Source organism: Emiliania huxleyi (genome assembly GCF_000372725.1).
Source record: "Emiliania huxleyi CCMP1516 unplaced genomic scaffold EMIHUscaffold_462, whole genome shotgun sequence".
Classification (NCBI taxonomy): Eukaryota; Haptophyta; order Isochrysidales; family Noelaerhabdaceae; genus Emiliania; species Emiliania huxleyi.
This window is the reverse complement of record NW_005198522.1, coordinates 47,306-67,427: the sequence shown is the minus strand read 5'-3', so window position 1 is coordinate 67,427 and position 20,122 is coordinate 47,306. Positions and strand designations below refer to the sequence as shown.

Here is a 20,122-nt window from a genome sequence, read left to right as displayed (position 1 = left end):
CACCGCTGCCGCCTGCGGGCTTGCGCTGGCGGAACCGGAGGCGGTGCCGCCCTGGCGGAGGCTGCCTCTGACGAGGGCGGCCGAGTCATCGCCGTGCAGCTCGGCACAGCGGCGGCGGAAGGCGAAGACCTGCTGCTCGGCAAACGTCCCCATCACCGAGCGGAGCAGCTGGTCGTGTGAGTGGGCTCGCAGCTGCATGTCGACGCGCAGCGCGAGGCGGCAGCCGCCCGCCGACGCGGGCGAGAAGGTCCACTCGCTGCGCATCCGCGTGAAGAGCCGCGCGTCGAGCGCCTCGGCCACAACTATCGCTGGCGACGTGCCACGCGAGAGTGTCACGCGAGATGTGTACTCCTCGGAGAGGCCGAGGTAGCCAATCCCGAGCACCGCATCGAAGCGGTCCGGCCCGTGCCTGCGCACGATGCGGCTCGCCGAGCAGAGAGGCACAAACTCCGAGTAGAGCTCGACGTCGGCCACGATGTCAAACAGGATTTCGGGAGCCCACCCGACAACCTCCTCCCGCTCGAAGCAGCGTGCGGGCGGCTTGGGCAGCCAGGAGTCGGAGGCGCCAAATATCGACCTGCGGAGGTGCAGCCGCGGCAGCATTCGGCTACGAAGCGGTCGGTGCCTCTGCAGTGCGCTGCAGCCGCCCCGAAGGAAGGACATCTGGATGCTCCGTCGTTGTCTCGCACGGCATGCGGCCGACAGTTGTTCACGGCCTAGGCTTCGGTCGCCGCGTCGGTGCGGCGGTAACTAACTCCAGGAACCCTGTTCTACTGATGTACCGTTTGCACCGTTTGCACCGTTTGCACCGTTTCTGGGCACGTTCTTGCTCGCCGCCATCTGATGAGCTCGGGTCAGGAGGTCACGTGGCCGATGCCACCCGTGCAGATTCTGTCCCGCCCGTTCGATCGATGCCAAAACAACTCTCTCTCGCTGCCATGAAGGTCATGCTCGCGTTTCTCAAGCGGCAAACTCATGGAGCTGGGCTCTGCCGCCGAGGCGCAGCGCGACATGGAGCAGGGTTGCAGCCGGTCACCTCCATGATCTATCTATCTCGCGTCGCAGCGGGCTGGGCGGCTGGCGAGCACATACACAGGAACGAGTCGGCTCCTCGACTGCCTCCGGCGACGTCGACCGAACGCCACCTCGTGCCCGAGTCAGCGCGGCATCTCAGCGGATCTCGGCGCTGTGGCGAGATAGCTGTGTCCTCGTCGGCGCCGGGAGGGCCGTGGGGTGTTGGAGACGCGCGGGAGGGGTGGGTGGTGCTCAGGAAGGGCCCCTGGACGCGAGATATAAGAGGTACCCACTCGACGAAAAAATCTCAACACCCCGACTTGGCGCCTTCTGCTCTGTGTCGAGTGACGCTTTTTTTTCGGAGAACTGCCTGTACGAACGAGTCCGGAGACGGTCTCAAGGTGCGTGCGGCACGAAGATCACGTGATGTGCTCGGTGGTCGTGCGGCAGGAGGCGTTTCCGATGGCAAATGTACCGGCGGCGTTGCTGTTCGAGCAGCACCTCCTATCAGCAGAGTCGCAGGCCTATATCCACAGCTTTCGGGACCACGGGCACGACGGACAGCTCTGGTTCCCACGAGCGGTGGACAATATCGGACATCCGCTGTATCCTCCGTACCCGGGCGAGGATCCAGATGGAGCGAACTTTACGTCGACTCGCTCGTGCTCACCGGATGCCGCTGCGGCAGGGGCAGCTGCAGCCGCTGTGGGGGACGATGCTGCCCCGACTCGCCCCACGGCCATGCCACACGTCCCTCTGCCAGTACTTCGTAGCGTGACCTCGCTTCCGGGGAGAGGCATGGACGTGACGCTGAGTGTCGATGCAGCGCGCTTCGCCGGGTCGCCTCTTCACATGACGACGCGCTGCTACAATGGCTCCTTTCCCGGGCCGGTGCTGCGTGTGCGGCGAGGCGATCACGTTCAGATCCATCTCGTGAACAACCTACTGGCTAGCGGTGGCCACGGTGATGACCTGAACAGGACGAACCTGCACTTGCATGGCATGCACGTACCAGCCACTCCTTACGAGCAAGCATCCAACTCATGTGGAGACAACCTCCGCTGTATCGTCGAGCCTCAGCACACGATTACGTACCGGCACAGGGTAGATGACGACCACCCGTCGGGTACCTTCTGGTATCACCCACACCCGCACGGCACCTCAGCGCTGCAGGTCGGTGGGCTCATGGCCGGAATGTTGATTGTTGAGGACGAGCCCGAGGAGACGCCGCTGGCGGCGATGGTGGAGGTGCTCCTAGTTTTGCAGATGCAGCATTGGCACTCGCTCGGTGTCGCAACGCACGACACAATCCACGCGCAGCTGCACGATGCTCTCGACATGGACGTTAGCGGCGGCCCCCCAGCGAATTACATCCTCGCCAACGGGCAGTTCAAGCCGAGCGTCTCTCTCTTGGCCAACCAGTACACCCGGTTTCGCGTGCTCAATGCTAACGCAGTGGCGACGTTTGAGCTCGAACTCACACGTGGCAGTCACTGCAGCATGGACGTGCTGGCTATGGATGGAGTCTACCTCGCACGGCCAGCGCGCGTCACCCACGCCCTGGTCCTCGTCCCGGGAGGTCGGGTCGATCTGGCGCTCCGCTGTCGTCGCGCTGGCAGATACGTACTCAGGTCCGAGACGGACCCTGCGAGGGACGTTGCGATGGGTCGACACGCAAGAATCTCCCAGGACATCTTGATCCTGGCCGTCACAGAGCCTCAGGCTGGAGCGGCAGAGCTGCCGCTGCCGAGCTCTCTACCTCTTCGGCCTGTACACATGCAGGAGGATCTACGGCTTGGCACACCCGACGAGACATCCACCATCACTCTCGGCGATGGGCCCAACAGCGACGCGTATCAGATAACGATCAACGGGCATGTCTACAACGATTCCTCTCCAGGCAACACGCAAGAGATTCGGTTGGGCGCTCTGCAAGAGTGGCGCATCCGCGTGGGTGGCGCGAGCATGCATCCGTTCCACGCTCATCGGATCCACTTCCTTGTCGTCTCGGTGGATGGGCCGGCGGAGTATGGGGCTTTGGTCGGCGTCGGTCAGTGGCGCGACACCATTCCGATCCCCGCCACGAATAGTGGGGCCGTGATTGTGACGGTTCGCTTCCGGGCACAGCGTCACTGTGGTGATCTGCCGTTTCACTGTCACATCTTGCACCACAGCGACCTGGGGATGGCGGCCCGGCTGGCGGTCGTCGGGACGGCGGCGTCGAAATGCCTGCAGCCAGCAGTGGACACCGCAGCATCCCAATACTGTGGACGCGGCACTCATTGGTGCGCCGAGGCACAGCGTTGCATTGCGGACTTGCTGACTGATCACGTGCTGTCGCGAGCGGTTTCGGTGCTGCTGCTGCTCGTGACGTTGGTGTGCCTGGCTGTGCTGGGGGGGACACGGGCGCGGACGAGGAGGAGGCTGTGGTGGACAAAGCCGATCCAGGAGGGGGCGCAGAGCTTGGGTGCTACTGAGCTAGCCACTGAGCCAGTGCGGCATCTATTGGATGCCTACCTAGGGAGCTGTTGGGCCGTTGTGTGTGTGTGTGTGTGTGTGTGTGTGTGTGTGTGTGTGTGTGTGTGTGTGTGTGTGTGTGTGTGTGTGTGTGTGTGTGTGTGTGTGTGTGTGTGTGTGTGTGTGTGTGTGTGTGTGTGTGTGTGTGTGTGTGTGTGATTTGAACACCAACAAGAAATCGCCGAGGGAAACTTTCTTCCAAACTTAGACCTTAGTGCCAAACGACGAGAATCGGGGCGATTGATCGAGACTGGTAGCGTACTTCACAAACGCGGTGTACTAGGAGACCAAACTAGCGTGCCGGAAAGCGGGCGGAGCAGCTAAGGCGGACTGGCTAAGGACCACACGTCTTGCTTGCGCTTCCTGTGACGCGCTCACGAGTGTGTCGAATGGAGCTTGGGCCGCTGGATCAAGATATTCGCGTGCGCCACAACACACAACACAACGCAATTAACCCAAGCAAGTTGCATCCATCAATCACCGCAGAGAACGCTGTTATCAATAAGCGGGCGCCGCATCGAGGACCAAGGGGCCGCACGCAGGCCAATAAGCGGGGGCAAGAGGCTCCAGGCCCTGATGGCCCGTGAGGTTTCAGCAGAGCACGTGAGCAAGAGCCTGCTCTGCGTGCGTTCCGAGTTGAGGAGAGGCCGAGGCTCAGCATCGCGGCCAGCCACAGCATTGAGGGCGGCAGAGGGCCGCAGCACGCTCGCAGGCAGCCGGCTGCTTCGAGCGGGCGCCCCCAGCTTCGAGCGGGCGCCCCCAGCTTCGAGCGGGCGCCCGGGACGGGTTCCCCGCTTCGAGCGGGCAGATGCGGCCGGGGATTCGCTTTCTGAAATGTCTGCCTCCAAGGAGGAAACGACTAACCTGATCTCAGAATCGCTCGTTTGTGGTTGCCTCCATGAACGGCGGAGCTATTCTCGCGTCCACACCACACTTGGCTCCAACGTGGACACGCCCATAGCTGGGGACACTACTAGGTCACGCATGGCATCAGAAGTTTTGTCTCTGGGCCCCGAAAGGCATCTCTAGCAGCGTCGTTACGCATGCGCCCTCCCCTCCTGGGCGCATGCGCCTCACGTCTCGACAGAGCATAAGCCCTTGGCGTGTGACGAGACGAGTTTTTCGCCATCGCAGCGAGCAGCAAGCCACTCGCCAGCAGCAGCCGGAGGCATCGCCGCAGGCACTGTCTGCGCCGCGGTCCCGCACCCGTCGACGAAGCTCCCCCCGCGGAAGACTGCGCGTACACACACGTAATGTGCGGCCGCTCCAGCGCACTTGGAGCACTTGGAGTGCAGTCATCAACCTCACATCCAGGGCCGGGGAGCTGAGCCTGAGGAGCGCACCCAGCGGGCCGGATGATTGATCGGTATCGGGTTGCGGGCAAGAGAGCCCTAGCCCCGGGGGTGCGCGTTCGCAGGGAAAGGGCCGTAAAGTAAACACGGGTCTCCGAGGGTTAGTTCCGTGTACCGGGGTTCCCCTTAACTGCGCGCGCGCGCAATTTCTTGCGAGCGTGACTCCAATTCGGGGAGCCGCTGTTGAGCGAGCCGCGGTTGAGCAGGGCCGCTGTTGAGCACATCGATGCAGCCTCTGTGGAGGCCACCAACGCCCGAGGAGTGTTACGAGATGGCGAAGAGCGCCGCTACCGCCACCACCGCGGAGGAGTACTTGTCTTGCTGGCGCGGCCCACTCGGCGGCTACACGAAGGCCGCGGGCGCCTTCCGGTGGCTGCTCCTCGTCTGCATCCCCGCCTTCGGCCACTGCGCGTCCGCCGTGCCTAGCCCGACGGCGGTGGCCTCGGCCTTCTCGTCTGCTGTCGCCTCAGCAGCCTCCGTCGCCTCGGCAGCGTCCTCTACCTTCTCCGCCGTCGCCTCGAAGGCGTCCTCGCTCGTGAGCTGCTCGCCGCTTCTCATGCCCGCCCTCGTGCTCATCCTCCTCGCCATCGCCTGCGGTGCCTCCTGGCCGACCGCGGCGAGCGGAAAGGGGGCTCGGCGCGGCGTGGCGTGGGCCGTCTGCGTCGCCGCCGCCGCGGCGTGCCTCCCCGGCGCAGCAGCGGCTTCCGCGTCGAGCATGACGGCTGCTGGCATGGACAGCACCGTTGATGCCTTCTCGTCATCGATGCAGCACCCGCGGGAGGCGCTGTGGGCTGCAATACTCGTTATCGCTTTGCAGGTGGCGACGCTGTTGATGCAACTTGGCAGCGCCACCGAACGTTCGCTCGAGTACTCGACCTACGACACAGGGACGTATATGGACCTCGTCGCTGCCTGTCTCAAGGCGGGCGCGATGCTTTCACAAAGTCCAAGCCTCATCCACACATTCCATGGCGACCCACTTGCTGCGTATCCTACTCCGTCCGGCACGGTGTTTGCCACATCGAACCTGACAGCTGCTGGCGATCACTGCTATCACCTGAACGCAAGTTTAGTTGTCGAGGACTGCAGCGGTAAGTGGGATCAGTATGCGCAGTGTGAGCAGCACCTCACCGAGCAGTGGAATCAGCTACCGGAATGCAGTTATTGGAAGGGCGAGCAGTGTGACTTACACACTGCAAACAGGCTCAGGAACGATGCTTGCATGGCGCGACGTCTGCAGTGCCGCAGCGATGAAGCGTTTGACCAGTTAAAAATGGACTGTGCAAGCCTCGGATTGGCGTCTGCAATGGGCGCTTGCTCCTCGCCGCTCGTTGTTGATACGGCGCAATGTGACCTGCCGCACTACCGTGCTCTCGACGTGAGCGAGTCGGCTCAGGTGCATCGACTCAACATGTTGGCCTCGAACAATATCCACTGTTTCGATCCAGTCCGCCTATTCCAAGAGCAAGTTCTTAAATTGCCCATCAGCGCAATTGGCTCATTCATCTTCGTCAACTTCCTGCGTGCCGTAGTAGCGCTGTTCGCCGTTTGTGGGGGCTCGACGGGGCTCGGCGGTGAGACCCCTCGCACCAGCACTCTTGAACCCCTCGCGCACCCAGATACCATCTCCCGACCTAGATCCGCTCCCGACCCTCGCAAACAGGGTGGTTCCTCGAGTCGTTGCTGATGGGCGTATCAATGGGGATTGGCTCGTCGCTCGGCGAATTTGAGGTGCTGGACGGCTGCCTCGTGCTTCCGTCAGATCTCGACGCTCTTGCCGATGCCTCCAGGGGTGGCTCCTCCACCATCATGGAGACCTATTTGCCTCTATTCACTCAAGAGTATTTCGAATGGCTCGGTTCTCTTTGCAAGTTCTTCTTCGTCAGCTGGGTCCTCATCGTTGTCGTTAGCATTGCGGGCGGTTTCAAGCCGTGTGCTACTTGGAAGCTTCCGCAAGTAATAATAACAAATGCTTCCGCGAGTAATGACGGAAGCACGGAAGAAGGTATCGACCTAAGGCCTGCGATGGCTTTCGGAGCACTTGGAGTCGTTGTTGTCGTCGGAGCACTTGGTTTTTTGTGGTTGTACCTGTTTGTCTGGCAGCTCCTCACCTGGTTCTACCTGTTCGCGATGGACGCATTCAGCCCTTTGCAGGGTAACGTGGGCGATTTGGATGCTATCGTGGGCATGTTGGGCACGTCAATTGCATTGTGGAAAGCGATAAAAGAGGAACATCGATTTGGTTACTTCACCTTCATCATGCTCGTCGTTCTCTTCATGACTGTCTACAAGCTCAGCTTTGCAGCGGGGTATGTCATCGACGTATCCTGGGTGGTACCTTGGATCATTATTTGTTTGATTTGTTTTAATTTGAGGAGCGTGGCAGACGTGAGGAACGAGGCAGACGAAGCCACCAAAAAGGCCACCGAAAACGATGAGGCAAAGAAGAAGAAGGCTGCTAAAACCACCAAAAAGGCCACCGAAAACGATGAGGCAAAGAAGAAGAAGGCTGCTAAAACCACCAAGAAGGCCGCCGGAAAGGCGAAGGCGAAGCGAGGGCAGGGGCCAGAGCTCGTGTAGCACACATCATTGCGTGTGCCGGGGGTCGCTGCTTCGATAGGCCATAACGCCTCCGGTGGAGGTCGTTCCGAGCACGATGTGGAGGTCGTTGCACGAGTATATGGGACACGATGTCTCAACTATGAGGGGTTTTGACTCCTACCGGCCCCTGACGCTATCCCTGGCAGCTCTAATGACCAGGGTCAGTAGTGTCGTGATAAGAGGGTGTGTATCGCGCGCCTTGCGGGGGGGGGCGCGGAAAAGAGGAACCTCTTAGCGCCATCGCCATGGTGCTGCAAGCAGCGCCGGGCGACGACGGCTTACCGCCTCCCGGCGGTCCCCCCGCCCTCGGCACACCTCCGCTGCTTAAGTTTGACGACTCGAACCCGTGAAGCTTCCCCGTGCGCGGGTTACCCTGCTTAAGTTTGACGACTCGAACCCGTGAAGCTTCCCCGTGCGCGGGTTACCCCGCACACGGGTCAGCCTGCCAGCCGCCACGTATCCACGCAAGCGTGGTCCGCACGCATGGCATACAGGCGTTCGCCAGACAGCGCAGAGACTACGGCTTTAGGCGACCGGGGAAGGACTAGCTCAAGGGCAACACAGCGTCACCAGCCGTTGGCGCGCAGAACGAGTCTGCAGCCCCCGGTTTCCACGACTTTCTCGCCCACAGAAAACGTAGATACTTTACGTAGTGTCACCGCCCGCCCTAGGCAGGACCCTGTCCAACTCGTACCGTCTCGACCGTACCACTTGTACGTGCCTCTCTGCGAGATCGCGCGAGAGACGCCCCCCACTCCCCTCACGCGCGTCCGCTCTTGCGTCGGGCGGCGTCGAGCCGCCGCATGGCGTTGGCCAAAGCAGCCGCGTGATTGTGCAGCAGCGGCGGCTCGCCCGCCGTGGCGCCGGCCGCCGCGCCGATCTTCTCGCGCTCCGCCGTCAGCCTGGCCACCTCCGCCTCCGCCGCCTCGAGGCTCTCCTCGCCCACGCCGGCCACCGCACCGCCGCCCACCGCACCGCCGCCGCCGCCGCCGCCGCCGCCGCCGCCGCCGCCGCCGCCGCCTCCGTCTCCAGCGGCCGCGCTGCGCGTGAAGCCGAGCAAGCTCTGCCCGCCCTCTTCTGGCTTGCGGGCTCGGGCGGCGGCGCGGCCAGCCCGTAGAGCCGCCAGCCATCCGGCGTGGTGAGGACGCCCGGCGAGGAGGCACGCGTGTGTTTGCCAAACCGCATGTCCTGACGCTGGCTATGCGAGAGGATCCGGCCGAGCAGCGCCGGCTTGTCGGCTAGGTCCGCCTCCTTGGTCGCCTTGCCGCTGCTCTCGCGCACCTTGCCCGAGGAGCGCCGGTGTCGGGTCATCTCGGGTCATCTCGGGTAGTCGCCGGTCATCGCCGGTGATCTCGGGTGATCGCCTGCCCGATGAGCGCCGGCAGCAGCCGCCGCTCGCACAGCAGCCGCAGGTCGACGGGCGTGCCGCGCTGCACAATCTAGTCTCGGGTGTCTCGGGTCATCTCGGGCCATCTCGGCCCACCTCCGATCATCTCGGGTGATCTCGCGCAACCTCCTCGGGAGACGCGACGTTCTCAAACTGCTTGCCGCCGCCGCCGCCCTGCCGCCGCACCGCGCAGAAGGGCACATACTCGCCGAGCCGGAACGAGCGTGTCGCCCGCCCGTCCGCCGTCGCGCTCCGCTGCAGCAGCTCGATCGCGAGGCTGATGGCGTTCTCCTTGCGCAGCGTCTCGTCCTCCGCCGCCTGGTTCTTTTGCTCGGCCGCGCTGAGCTTCTTGGCCGCCCCCTTCTTCTCGGGCACGGCCAGGCCCGCCATGCGGCACAAGTCGGTCTGGTCCGCGCGCTTCACAAAGCCTCCCTCGACCAGCAGGTGCGACGACACCTCGGGACACGTCGCGGACGTGTCACACAAGGGCACGACTGCGGGCTATCCGACCAGCGGCTGCAGCTACGACACCTCGCCCATCAGCAGCCTGCTGCAGGCCGCCTCGCAGTACGACAGCGCCGCGGCGCGGTCACCGTCCACCAGCAGCCGCTCGAGCGCGCCGCGCACCGCGTCGGCCACGTAGGCGCACTGCCGCCGCTCGATGAGCCCCTTCTGGTGCAGCGCCGGCCGCGGCTCCAGGCCGCTGACGTACTCGGCGCCGGCGTACCTGGGGGAGGTAGAGGGGGGGGGGGACGGGGGCGGACACGTCGGGGGCCGGGGCAGCACGTCGGCAGGCGCGCCGGTTGTGCGCGTCGAGCAGGGGGCAGAGGACTCTCTCGTACCTGCTCACAGCTGGAGGTGTGAAGAGACGCTGTTCACCGCTAGAGGGCGCAGCACGCTCTCGTACTCGAGCGTGAGGGCGGTTGGCGTAGAGGACGGCCGCGCCCGGGAATTGGCCGGCCAGGTCCTTGTCCGCGGCCTCGCGCAGCTGCTTGACTCGCCGCTTGACGTTGCGCCGCTCGACGAGCAGCGCCTGAAGCAGCCAAATCTCGGCTGCATCTCGGCTGCATCTCGACGAGCAGCGCCTGAAGCAGCAGAGGCAGCAGCCCGGCGTGGTGCTCCGCCGCCACAAAGGCGATCGCGTCGCCCCTCCAATCCCTCGTGTCGCGGTCGCCGACGGCGAGCGGCACGCGTGTGTTTGGGCCGACCGTGGGTGTCGGGTGTGTGCACAGGCCGCGAGGACGGGGGGAAGCAGTGCAAGCACCTGGGACGACGGAGGGTTGGAGGACGGCGGAGGAGACTCATACCAATAGCGGATTTATTTTCCTGCTCAGCGCAAATTATATCATCCCACAAAGCACAATTCAACAAGATATTGTAATGTGTTGGTCAAGCTTACCCGGCCGCTGACTTTTCTCATGTCAGATTACCCGGTCGACCAAATTTCTCGTCCAGTTTACCCGGCGGCACGTGGTCGTAAGGAGAGCTCCTACTCGGGAATCCCCGCCCGGCCTCGTTTGCTTGAATGACCGCACAGCCGGCGCCAGGCCGGCACAAACATCCCACTGGCACTCCAAGCATCTTGGCGAGCACGCGCGCACTCACTCCCGCCCCTCAGCCGTGCTGCATGGTGGCCACGATCGTGTCTGCCAGCCCCTCGCCCGGCCGTAGGAACTGGGGGCGAGGGCGGTGGGGGCGAGGGAGGTGGGGGCGAGGGAGGTGGGGGCGAGGGGGGTGGTGGGCTAGGCGGTGGGGGCGAGGGGGGTGGTGGCGAGGGTGGTGGGGGTGAGGGCGGAGGCGGGCTTGGTGGCGGCGGCGAGGGAGGTGGAGGCGAGGGGGGCGGTGGGCTAGGCGGTGGGGGCGAGGGAGGCGGTGGCGAGGGCGGTGGGGGTGAGGGTGGAGGCGGGCTGGGTGGCGGCGGCGAGGGAGGTGGAGGCGAGGGTGGTGGAGGCGAGGGTGGCGGCGGTGAGGGCGGCGGCGGTGAGGGCGGTGGGGGCGAGGGTGGGAAAGATGGCAGTGGAGGTGAGGGTGGCGGCGGTGAGGGCGGTGGGGGCGAGGGCGGCGGCGGCGAGGGCGGTGGGGGCGAGGGCGGTGGGGGCGAGGGCGGCGGGGGCGAGGGCGGTGGGGGCGAGGGCGGCGGCGGTGAGGGTGGCGGCGAGGGCGGTGGAGGCGAGGGTGGTGGCGGTGAGGGCGGCGGTGGTGAGGGTGGAGGCGGCGGCGGTGAGGTCGGTGGGGGCGAGGGGGGCGGTGGGCTAGGCCTCGTCTCGCTCGATTGACCCGGAGCCGTCCGCGTCAAACACGGCCCAGATCGCGTCGACGGTGGAGCGCATCTGCTGCACGCGCGTGGGCGATGTGGAGAGGCCTACAGGAATTCCGAGACGGTTCCGAGAAGGCGCACGGGAGTCGAGCGCGCGGGCGGCGTGGGGGAGGCCGAGCGTCTTGACGAGCGCGCGAACCACCTCCTCCTTCTCGAGTGAGCCCGAGTTGTCCTCATCCCAGTAATTGTACCAGCCCAGCTTGTCGCGCGCCTTTAGGAGAGGTGGCCGAAGCTTCCGGGAAGGCTCCCAATGCCTGCACCGCCCCAACCTACCGCGCGCCATGTCCGGGATGGGGCCCTTGCCGCCGCCCGACGAGGCGAAGACCTGTCCACAGAAAAAGAAGGTGCTCCGCTCATGCCAGCCGCGCTGTCTCCGTTGCGATCCCGGCGAGGCGAGGCCTGCTGCACGAAAGCGACGAGGCCGGGCGCCTCTGCACGCTCGATGAAGCCCGACCGGTCCTACATAGGGAGGCTCCCAGAACGGGTGCGCGGAGAGGGCGACAGAGTGGAGGCGAAGACGGGGTCGGCGGCGAGGGCGGCGGCGGCGAGGGCGGCGGCGGAGACGGTGGTGACGAGGGCGGCGGCGGCGAGGGCGGCGGCGAGGGCGGCGGGGAGGCTGGAGGCGAGGGCGAGAGCGGCGGCATGCCGGTTCGCCGGGCAAGAGAGGGGAGGGAGAGCGGTCCTTGTCCCACTGCTCCCACAGCCAATGCGACGGGTCGGCCAATGCGTCATCCAGCTTCGCGGCGTCGATCGGCAGCTGCGCCTGCAGCGAAGGTTCGGAGAACCGGTTCCGAGAAGAGCCCTGCCCACCAGCCTTCTCCGCATCGGCGGCTGCGCCTTGAGCGCCTCGATCAGCTCGTGCCTCGAGAGGCGCCCGTCCCCGTTGACGTCGACCACGCGCCACCAAGCCTGCAGGTCCGCCCGCAGGTCCGGCACGGCCAGCACCGACGAGATCGGCAGGCGCGTGAGCGGACAGTGCCTGCAGGAAGGTTCCGAGAAGGGTTCCGACGAGAAGGGCGAAGGGTCCGAGAAGGTTCGGAGGAGCGGTCTTCCCTCAGCCCGACCGCGTGCAGGTGCGCCTCTCCGCCCGGAAAGGCGAATCTCGGCGAATCTCGGCGAATCTCGGCGAATCTCGGCGAATCTGGACCCGTTGCCGCTCCGCAGCCACTCCTGCGCCGCGCCGAGGTTGAAGAAGTGGTTGGAGACGCGCCGCCCGCCGGCGAGGAAGACACCCACCGGACCGCTCGCCAGCGGCTCGAAGCAGATCGGGCACTCGGCGTGCCGCAGCGCCTGGCCGTCCTGCCATGTGGGCGCCACCGGCGACGCGCCTGTCGCCGTGTCGAGCGGAGCAGTCGAAGCGACGGGCGCCCTCGGTGCTCGAAGAGAGCGCGATCGCATCGGCGATACGGGGAGTCCCATCGGGACGTCCGGCGGCGGCGTGGGCGGCGGCTCCTGCTGCGGCACCTCAACAACGAACGTCTGGCCCGCCTCCACGCCAACTGGGATCACCGTGGTGAACATCTGCCCGCCCGAGGTGGAGGGGAAGGTCACGGTCTGGCCGGGGGACATGCCCGCAGGGACACGCACAGCGAGCTTCATGCTCATCGCAGCCCGCGGACGCAGGCTTGTGCGCTGCTGCTGCTGCTGCTGCTGCTGCTGCTCTGCAGCTGCTGCAGGAGAGGGGGTGTGGTGCGCTAGCCGCGGGCGATGGACTCGACTCGGATATTCTTTTCCCTGTGTCGAGCCTGTGTGCTGTGAGAGAGAGTTGTCTTGTTTAAATTCTTTTTCCTTCGCGGCACGCGATGGCGGCAAGCCCTCGTGCACGCCCGCCCTCGACACGCCGAAGACCAACCGGCGACGGACCGCGGTGAGACCGCGCCGCCCTCCGCGCCCGCCCGCGCCCGCAGCGTGAACACATGCGCGCGTCCCTCTCCGCACGGAAACTTGCGCGCCAGCCGCGCAGCAGCCTCACATGCAGCGCGCATTGGCATGCTCGCCCCCTGGGCCGCCGACGGCCCGGTCGAGCGGGCTGCGCGGCCGCCGCACACCATCAGGCAGGCGCACGACCACCTGCAGCACGCCGCAGCCCACCGCGCAGCCCTCCCAGCCAAGGCTGCGCCTCACAGCTCCACAAACAGGGCGCACAGCAGAGCACAACGCATAGCACACGCCGACGCGCGCGCAGCACACGCAGACTCACGCGCGAATCCAACACGCACACGCGCACAGCACGCGCGCATCGCACGCCAGCGCAGCGCTGCACACAGAGCACACTAGACCATACCAGTGGTACTGGTACCATCGCCTCTGAGAGGCACCACCCCTCGGGGAGGGGGCGCGTCCGCCCAGCGGCCAGCGCCTTCGCCCAGCGAGCGTACCCGCAGCGCCCGGGGAGCGAGCGTCCGCCCTGCGGCCAGCCCGCTCTCCCCGCACGGCGTCGACCGCCCCCAAAGCGAGACAGGATGCACCCGCATAGTTAGCCGCTACGGCTCTATACGGGGGCATCCTCTCCCCCATCCGCATGTGAGGAACTGCGTACTACACTGCGTCACCCTCCCCAGCATCAGTGGGTTGCCTTTTGGGGTCTGAGCCCAACGGAGAAAAAAGAAAAGTGACCAAAATCGGCCCTGGATGTGCGGTTAATGACTGTGCACTCCAAGTGCTCCAAGTGCTCCAAATCGAAATCAGAAACCACGCGAGATCCACGTCTCCCGCCCCTCGGCTCTCGCGCGAGCCACGATCTCCTGCCCGATGTCCGAAAACGGAAGCACGAATAGCCGGACACAGGAACGGCACAGCTCAACGGCAGAAATCCCACACACATCCACTCACCTCTCGCACGAACAGTCGAACAGGTTCCCAGAGCCGGACGCAGGAACGGCACTGGCCAAAACACACCCACACCTGACGCACGAACAGGTACGAACAGCCGGACGAAGGAACGGCAGCCGACACACCCAGCCGGGGCAAGACAGAAGGCCGCCGAGGGGAAAGGGAGTTCGCAACTAAACGGCCGAAGCGGGTATCTCTCCAGTTCACGCCCGCCGACCCCGATGCACCTTATTACCCGAACCCCCTACCTGCAAGCCCACCGAGAGGGGTAGGGGTCAGCCTTGTTCAATTAAACACGAGTTCCACCGTAGCGCCGCATAACTCTAAGCGCGCGTGTGAGCGAGGGCAGAAATGCAACGCTCACGCGGTCCCGGGCTCGGTCCTCCCACATTCTCTAAATGATGAGTCTCGCTCTCCCTTATACAATAAGCTATAAGGGGCCTCTGCGAAATAAAAAGCGGAGGCCTCAGTGGGAGCGAACTCTAGAAACGTTGGAACCCATCCGAGCTCGATGGCGATGCGGCAGAGCTGAAATTTGGCAAAGGTGAGGGCGTAGCCATCGGCCGTAATGTCGTTGCCGTGCTCGTCTTTTCGGATCGGCAGCAAGTTCGCCGGCTCGCAGACCACGTCGACCGACCGGAGCTTGACGCACTCGTCAGTGAGCAGCGTGACGGCCCCGACGGTGACGTTGAAGCGGTGGGCGCTGCGGAAGAGATTGATCGTGAATGGCAGGGCCTCCAGCGTTGCGATGGTGAAGATGAAGCGCCGCCTCGGGCCGTCGGTGTGCAGTGCGCCTTGCACCGCCAGCTTCTGCATCACCTGCGTCAGGTTATTGCGCCCATAGAAGCCGCTCATGGTCGCTGCCAAGTGCTCCTGCAGCTCTCCAGCGTCGACCTTCTCGTGCCGATAGAAGGTATCCGCCCTCTTCCGATGCGGTCGCTTCCAGCCCTCTTTGACATAGCAGGACGTGCCCGCCACACCCGTGGCTTTGACGATGGGCTCGATGTGAATCTCGCAGGCCGCTTTATTGTCCTTCACCTCGAACGCCCCGCAGGTTGGGTCCATGGCGCACAGCTCTCTGCATCGGGTGAGTTCCACCCGTTCCGTCGCATAGCTTCCAGCCGCGTCACTCGCTGTGCGGCAGGCTCCCTGAAAGAACCGGAAGGCATTGCCGCTCGCAGCCGGCATCGGCTGAGGGACCTGCTGCGGCTGGATCTGCAGCTGCGGCTGCGGCTGCGGCTGCGGCTGCGACTGGATCTGCAGCTGCGGCTGCGGCTGCGACTGGATCTGCAGCTGCGGCTGCGGCTGCGGCTGGATCTGCGGCTGCGGCTGCTGCGTTTGTTGCGGCTGCAGCTGCTGCGGCTGCGGCTGGGCGCGAAGGGTTTCGAGCTCCGCCCGCAGCTTCCTGATCTCAGCACCGTGCTCCTCGAGCTGGACATTGTGCTGGGCTTCAAGCCTAGCCATGAGGCCGGCGTTGCCCCCAACCGCGTGCGATTTGCGGTGCGGCCCTTGATGCTCGCCAGCGTGCGCAAGGGCTGACGGCATGTGGCGTGCAGGCCGTACAGTCATACGGCGTTGGTGCGCTGGTGCAGGCCGTACAGTCATACGGCTTGGAGCCATGCCTGTAGAGAACATGCTGTGCAAGCCGGCGCCGATGGCAGCAGCAACGAGGTACTGGAGGATCCGAGCGACCACTGTAGGGCCGGACGAGTCGCGCATGGCTCCGGCGCGCACCGGCAGCACGCCGCGCTGCGCAGATCGGCGAGGCCTTGTGCAACGTGCGTGACGCCCATCCCAAAGGCGCTGTTGTGGCGGCGGCGCTTTATGCGTCGTTCGCTTCTGCTGCTGTTCGCGGGCGCGCCGCTGGCCTACGCGCCAGCCGCGCTGCAAGGCAAGGAGCTTTACGAGGCGCTCTATGCGACCGGCTGGGGCAAGGACACGCGCGTAAGCCAGGGCGCGAAGTTGCTGCACACCATCAGGAATATGAGACGGCAAGGTGCCGCCATCGATTCGGTGCTGGACGTGGGCTGCTCGCACGGCAATGTGGTCGCGGAGCTTTGGCAGTCGGGCATCGTGGCGTCTGGCGTGGACATTGCCCGTGGGGCCGCCGACTTGGCAACCTCGCTGCACAAGCCGCCACACGGCCGCGCGAGCTGCAACGGCGAGGGCAGGCCGTGCTTCCAGGCGGCCAGCGCCACAAGCCTGCCCTTTCGCGATGGCGCATTCGATGCGATTGCGAGCTCTGACGTCCTCGAGCACGTGGATCCGTCCGATGTGCGTGCGGCGACGGCCGAGTTTGCCCGCGTGGCGCGAAACTTTCTCGTCCTCAAGATTGCCAACCGTCCCGAAGGCAGCACGCTCTCGGGCTCGCGCGCGGGCGTCGGCAAATTTCAGGGGCGCACGTTTAAGGACGCGTTGCATCAGCAGGGCTACGCGGACCGATTACCGACGCAGCTGCACACGACCGTCAAGGGTAACGAGTTCTGGCACGAGGAATTCAGGCGGGTGGGCTTTGCGCTGAATCGGACAATACCCGATGCTTCGTGGGCATGCTGCGCCTACGTGCTCCACCGCATCGAGCCGTATCGTCCGTCGAAAGAGTGAACACGGCGGCGATTCTTTCGGTGGGGCGACACGGGGAAGCGGCATGCGCAGGGCGCCGCGCATGGTGCTGTCGCGCAGCCGGTACACTGTAAACTCAGCGGCGGCTCCGTCGCGCGCACAGTCCCACCGGACAGACTGCGCTGCGGACTGAGCTCATGAGAGGCGCGATGCTCACGGAAGGGACCGGACCCATGACGGTTATTGCACACCAGGCCTTTTTACTGTGGTCGCATTGCCTGTGCAAAACACTGCACACGTACACTCTTGACGCGATCGGACTCGCACGGGTCCGCGCACACACACCGCCGCGCCGGCCGCCCACGCGGCGGGCTCACGGCATCAGGACCAGCTCGCACACACGGACTTCTTGGGGCTCCCTGTACACTGTAGCATTCGTCGTTCCCCGCGCACACGCGCCACACAGCCCACACATGCGCTCCCCGCTCCCGTTCCCCTGTGTCCCTGATCGTCCTTACAAGATCCTGCTCGTGCAGGTGGGGACCCTGTCCTTCTCCCACCCCTCGTTTGGCGTCTACGTTTTTTATTTATTTAAATCGCACGGCGCCTAGGAAGGCACCCACAAATCGCCCCAACAGCGATGGTGGGAAAACGGGCTGGTGCACGAGAGCTTGGCGCAGGTTCCCTGAGCTGCTCCGACGCGGTCGTGCTAGCGGCGGAGCGAGGCGAGGAGGAGGCGTTGCTGGCGTGGCTCGAAGGCGGCGGGCGGGCCGACGCGACGTACGAGAGAGGCGGCGTGAGCGGCCTCACGCTGCTGATGGACGCCGCCCTTAGCGGCAACGAGCGGGTGGTCGAGTTGCTGCTGCGGCACGGGGCGAAGGTCAACCAGCAGAGCAGCAGCGGCCTCACCGCGCTGATGCTCGCCGCCTTCTTCAACCACCCCGCCGTCATGCGCCGCTTGTGCTGCGGGCGGGCGCTGACACGGCAGCGCGCAGTGCGAGAGGCCAGACAGCGCTGCAGCTGGCCAAGGAGCAGGGCTACACCGAGTGCGTCAAGGCCTTGTCGGAGGCGGCCTCGGAGGGCCGGGCAGGGGCGGGCGGCGCCACCTCGGGCGCGGCAGCGGCAGCGGCAGCGGTGGACGCGCCGCTGCTCGGACAGCGAGTCGAGCTCGGCGGCCTCTCTGCCCGCCCCGAGCTGAACGGGAAGCGGGGCGTGGCGCAGAGCTTCGAGGGCGGGCGGTACGCGGTGGCGCTCGAAGGCGGCGGCGAGAGCGTGCGGGTGCGGCCGGGCAATCTGTCTCCAGCGGTGTTGAGCGGTGGCGTGGCAGCCCCCGATGCGGTCGTGGCAGCGGTTGAGCGAGGCGAGGAGGAGGCGGTGCTGGCGTGGATTGACAGCGGCGGGCGGGCCGACGCGACGTACGAGAGAGGCGAGGTGATACGCACGCTGCTCATGGGCGCCGCCCTGCTCGGCCACGAGCGGGTGGTCGAGCTGCTGCTACGGCACGGCGCGGAGATCAACCTGCAGAACAGCGACGGCTGGACCGCGCTGATGAGCGCCGCCGGCAAAGGCCACGAGTGGGTGGTCGAGCTGCTGCTACGGCACGGCGCGGAGATCAACCTGCAGAACAGCGACGGCTGGACCGCGCTGATGAGCGCCGCCGGCAAAGGCCACGAGTGTGTGGTCGAGTTGCTGATACGGCACGGCGCGGAGATCAACCTGCAGGACAGCAATGGCCTCACCGCGCTGATGTTCGCCGCCAGCTTCAACCGCCCCGCCGTCGTGCGGCGCTTGCTGCGGGCGGGCGCTGACACGGCAGGCCCCGAGCTCAATGGAATGCGGGGCGTGGCGCGGAGCTTTGAGGGCGGGCGGTACGCTGTGGCGCTCGAAGGCGGCGGCGAGAGCGTGCGGGTGCGGCCGGGCAATCTGTCTCCAGCGGTGTTGAGGGGTGGCGTGGCAGCCCCCGATGCGGTCGTGGCAGCGGTTGAGCGAGGCGAGGAGGAGGCGGTGCTAGCGTGGATTGACAGCGGCGGGCGGGCCGACGCGACGTACGAGAGATGCGAGGTGATACGCACGCTGCTGATGGTCGCCGCCCTGCTCGGCCACGAGCGGGTGGTCAAGCTGCTGCTTCAGCACGGCGCGGAGGTCAACCTGCAGAACAACATCGGCGAAACCGCGCTGATGTGCGCCGCCGGCAACGAGCGGTTGGTCGACTTGCTGCTCCGGCACGGCGCGGATGTCAACCTGCGGGACAGCCTCGGCTACACCGCGCTGATGAACGCCGCCTTCTTCAACCACCCCGCCGTCGTGCGGCGCTTGCTGCGGGCGGGCGCAGACACGGCGACGCGCACCACGAGCGGCATGACGGCGCTGCATTGGGCCAAGGAGAAGGGCCACGCCGAGTGCGTCGAGGCCTTTAGGCAGCACGTCAAGGAGGCGGTGGTGGCGGGACGGCCCACGGCGACGGCAGCCGGTGGCGAAGGCGCAGGCGGCGCCTCCTCCGGCGGCGCTTCCTCGGCTGGATCGAGAGTCGCGAAGACGCTATCTCCAGCCCTGGCAGGCCACGAGCGGGTGGTCGAGCTGCTGCTCCGGCACGGGGCTAAGGTCAACCTGCAGAACGGCATCGGCATCACCGCGCTGCTGCTCGCCGCCGGCCAAGGCCACGAGCGGGTGGTCGACTTGCTGATACGGCACGGCGCAGAGATCAACCTGCAGAACAGCGTCGGCCTCACTGCGCTGATGCACGCCGCCTTCCACGACCACCCCGCCGTCGTGCGGCGCTTGCTGCGGGCGGGCGCAGATGCTGCGGCGCGCAGTGCGAGCGGCAAGACGGCGCTTCAGTGCGCCAAGGAGAAAGGTCACGCCGAGTGCGTGCGCGCCCTCGAGGAGCACTCGTCGACCGCAGCAGAGGCTGAGGGGGAGACGGCGGTCGCAGAATCAGCCGAGCAGGCCGCGGCGGCCGCACGCGAGGCGGCAGCGGCGGCGGCGGCGGCAGAGGCGCGCGATGCTGCCGAGGCGGCGCTGCGCGAGGCGGTCGAGGCGTGCGAGCGAGGCGATGCCGATCTCGAGGCGCTCAGGGCGGCGATCAATGCGAACACCGAAATCGCCGACGGCTCCGAGGCGCTGCGGGCGGCGCGGCAGCTGCGCGACGAGCTGGCGGAGCGCAGGGCCCGCGAGGCCAGGGCGCTGAAGCGGCAGCGGCAGAAGGAGGAGAAGGCTGCGGCGAGGCAGGCGGAGGCGTCTGAAGCGGCGGCGGAGGAAGCGCGGGCGGCGGACGAGGCGCGGGCGGCTGACGAGGCGCGGGCGGCTGAGGCAGCTGCGGAGGCTCGGGCGCGCGGAGCGCGAAAGAGCGGAGCGGCTTCTCGGGCAGGGAGGAGCAGAGCGAGGCAAAGGGAGAGCAGAGCGAGGCCAGGGAGTAGCGGCAGGAGAGGGATAACGAGGAAAGGCGTATCGAAGGCGAGCGGCGCGGAGCGGCGCGAGCCGCGCTTTAAAGCGCATGGCGGCTGTGCGCGCGGAGCTCAGAGCGCGCACGAAGCGCGCAGC

The 20,122-nt window shown here is 65.9% G+C and overlaps 8 protein-coding genes across 8 annotated transcripts in view; 5 read left to right on the top strand and 3 right to left on the bottom strand.

The window, feature by feature from the left end:
• Nucleotides 1-90: 90 nt before the first annotated feature.
• EMIHUDRAFT_76128 (hypothetical protein) lies at nt 91-603 on the bottom strand (the record flags this gene model as incomplete). The annotated part of the gene is made up of 1 exon (XM_005768253.1): nt 91-603. A coding segment is annotated over one exon (513 nt), but the record flags the coding sequence as incomplete, so codon positions are not given.
• Nucleotides 604-1,440: 837 nt separating this feature from the next.
• Nucleotides 1,441-3,535, top strand: EMIHUDRAFT_245486 (hypothetical protein; the record flags this gene model as incomplete). Its single annotated transcript, XM_005768252.1, has 4 exons — nt 1,441-1,664; nt 1,788-2,577; nt 2,797-3,390; nt 3,497-3,535. The coding sequence occupies 4 exons, from the start codon at nt 1,441-1,443 to the stop codon at nt 3,533-3,535; spliced, it is 1,647 nt and encodes a 548-aa protein (XP_005768309.1).
• Nucleotides 3,536-5,154: 1,619 nt separating this feature from the next.
• On the top strand, nt 5,155-7,463 carry EMIHUDRAFT_245484 (hypothetical protein; the record flags this gene model as incomplete). Its single annotated transcript, XM_005768251.1, has 2 exons — nt 5,155-6,457; nt 6,547-7,463. The coding sequence occupies 2 exons, from the start codon at nt 5,155-5,157 to the stop codon at nt 7,461-7,463; spliced, it is 2,220 nt and encodes a 739-aa protein (XP_005768308.1).
• A 1,358-nt stretch (nt 7,464-8,821) lies between these two features.
• On the bottom strand, nt 8,822-10,291 carry EMIHUDRAFT_245483 (hypothetical protein; the record flags this gene model as incomplete). Its single annotated transcript, XM_005768250.1, has 4 exons — nt 8,822-8,923; nt 8,998-9,327; nt 9,403-9,598; nt 10,233-10,291. The coding sequence occupies 4 exons, from the start codon at nt 10,289-10,291 to the stop codon at nt 8,822-8,824; spliced, it is 687 nt and encodes a 228-aa protein (XP_005768307.1).
• On the bottom strand, nt 10,222-12,793 carry EMIHUDRAFT_459240 (hypothetical protein; the record flags this gene model as incomplete). The annotated part of the gene is made up of 7 exons (XM_005768249.1): nt 10,222-10,539; nt 11,131-11,233; nt 11,303-11,399; nt 11,469-11,513; nt 11,588-11,647; nt 11,999-12,167; nt 12,336-12,793. The coding sequence occupies 7 exons, from the start codon at nt 12,791-12,793 to the stop codon at nt 10,473-10,475; spliced, it is 999 nt and encodes a 332-aa protein (XP_005768306.1). The 3' UTR covers nt 10,222-10,472.
• A 3,051-nt stretch (nt 12,794-15,844) lies between these two features.
• Nucleotides 15,845-16,624, top strand: EMIHUDRAFT_245480 (hypothetical protein; the record flags this gene model as incomplete). The annotated part of the gene is made up of 1 exon (XM_005768248.1): nt 15,845-16,624. The coding sequence occupies one exon, from the start codon at nt 15,845-15,847 to the stop codon at nt 16,622-16,624; it is 780 nt and encodes a 259-aa protein (XP_005768305.1).
• A 167-nt stretch (nt 16,625-16,791) lies between these two features.
• EMIHUDRAFT_245479 (hypothetical protein) lies at nt 16,792-17,193 on the top strand (the record flags this gene model as incomplete). Its single annotated transcript, XM_005768247.1, has 2 exons — nt 16,792-16,911; nt 17,119-17,193. The coding sequence occupies 2 exons, from the start codon at nt 16,792-16,794 to the stop codon at nt 17,191-17,193; spliced, it is 195 nt and encodes a 64-aa protein (XP_005768304.1).
• A 2,882-nt stretch (nt 17,194-20,075) lies between these two features.
• The window catches only part of EMIHUDRAFT_245478 (hypothetical protein), a gene marked incomplete at both ends in the record, with an annotated part of 1,568 nt that continues 1,521 nt past the window's right edge, over nt 20,076-20,122 (top strand). Inside the window, one exon of the mRNA XM_005768246.1 lies at nt 20,076-20,084. Coding sequence (XP_005768303.1) covers nt 20,076-20,084 — 9 coding nt within the window. The remainder of the gene's footprint in view (nt 20,085-20,122) is intronic.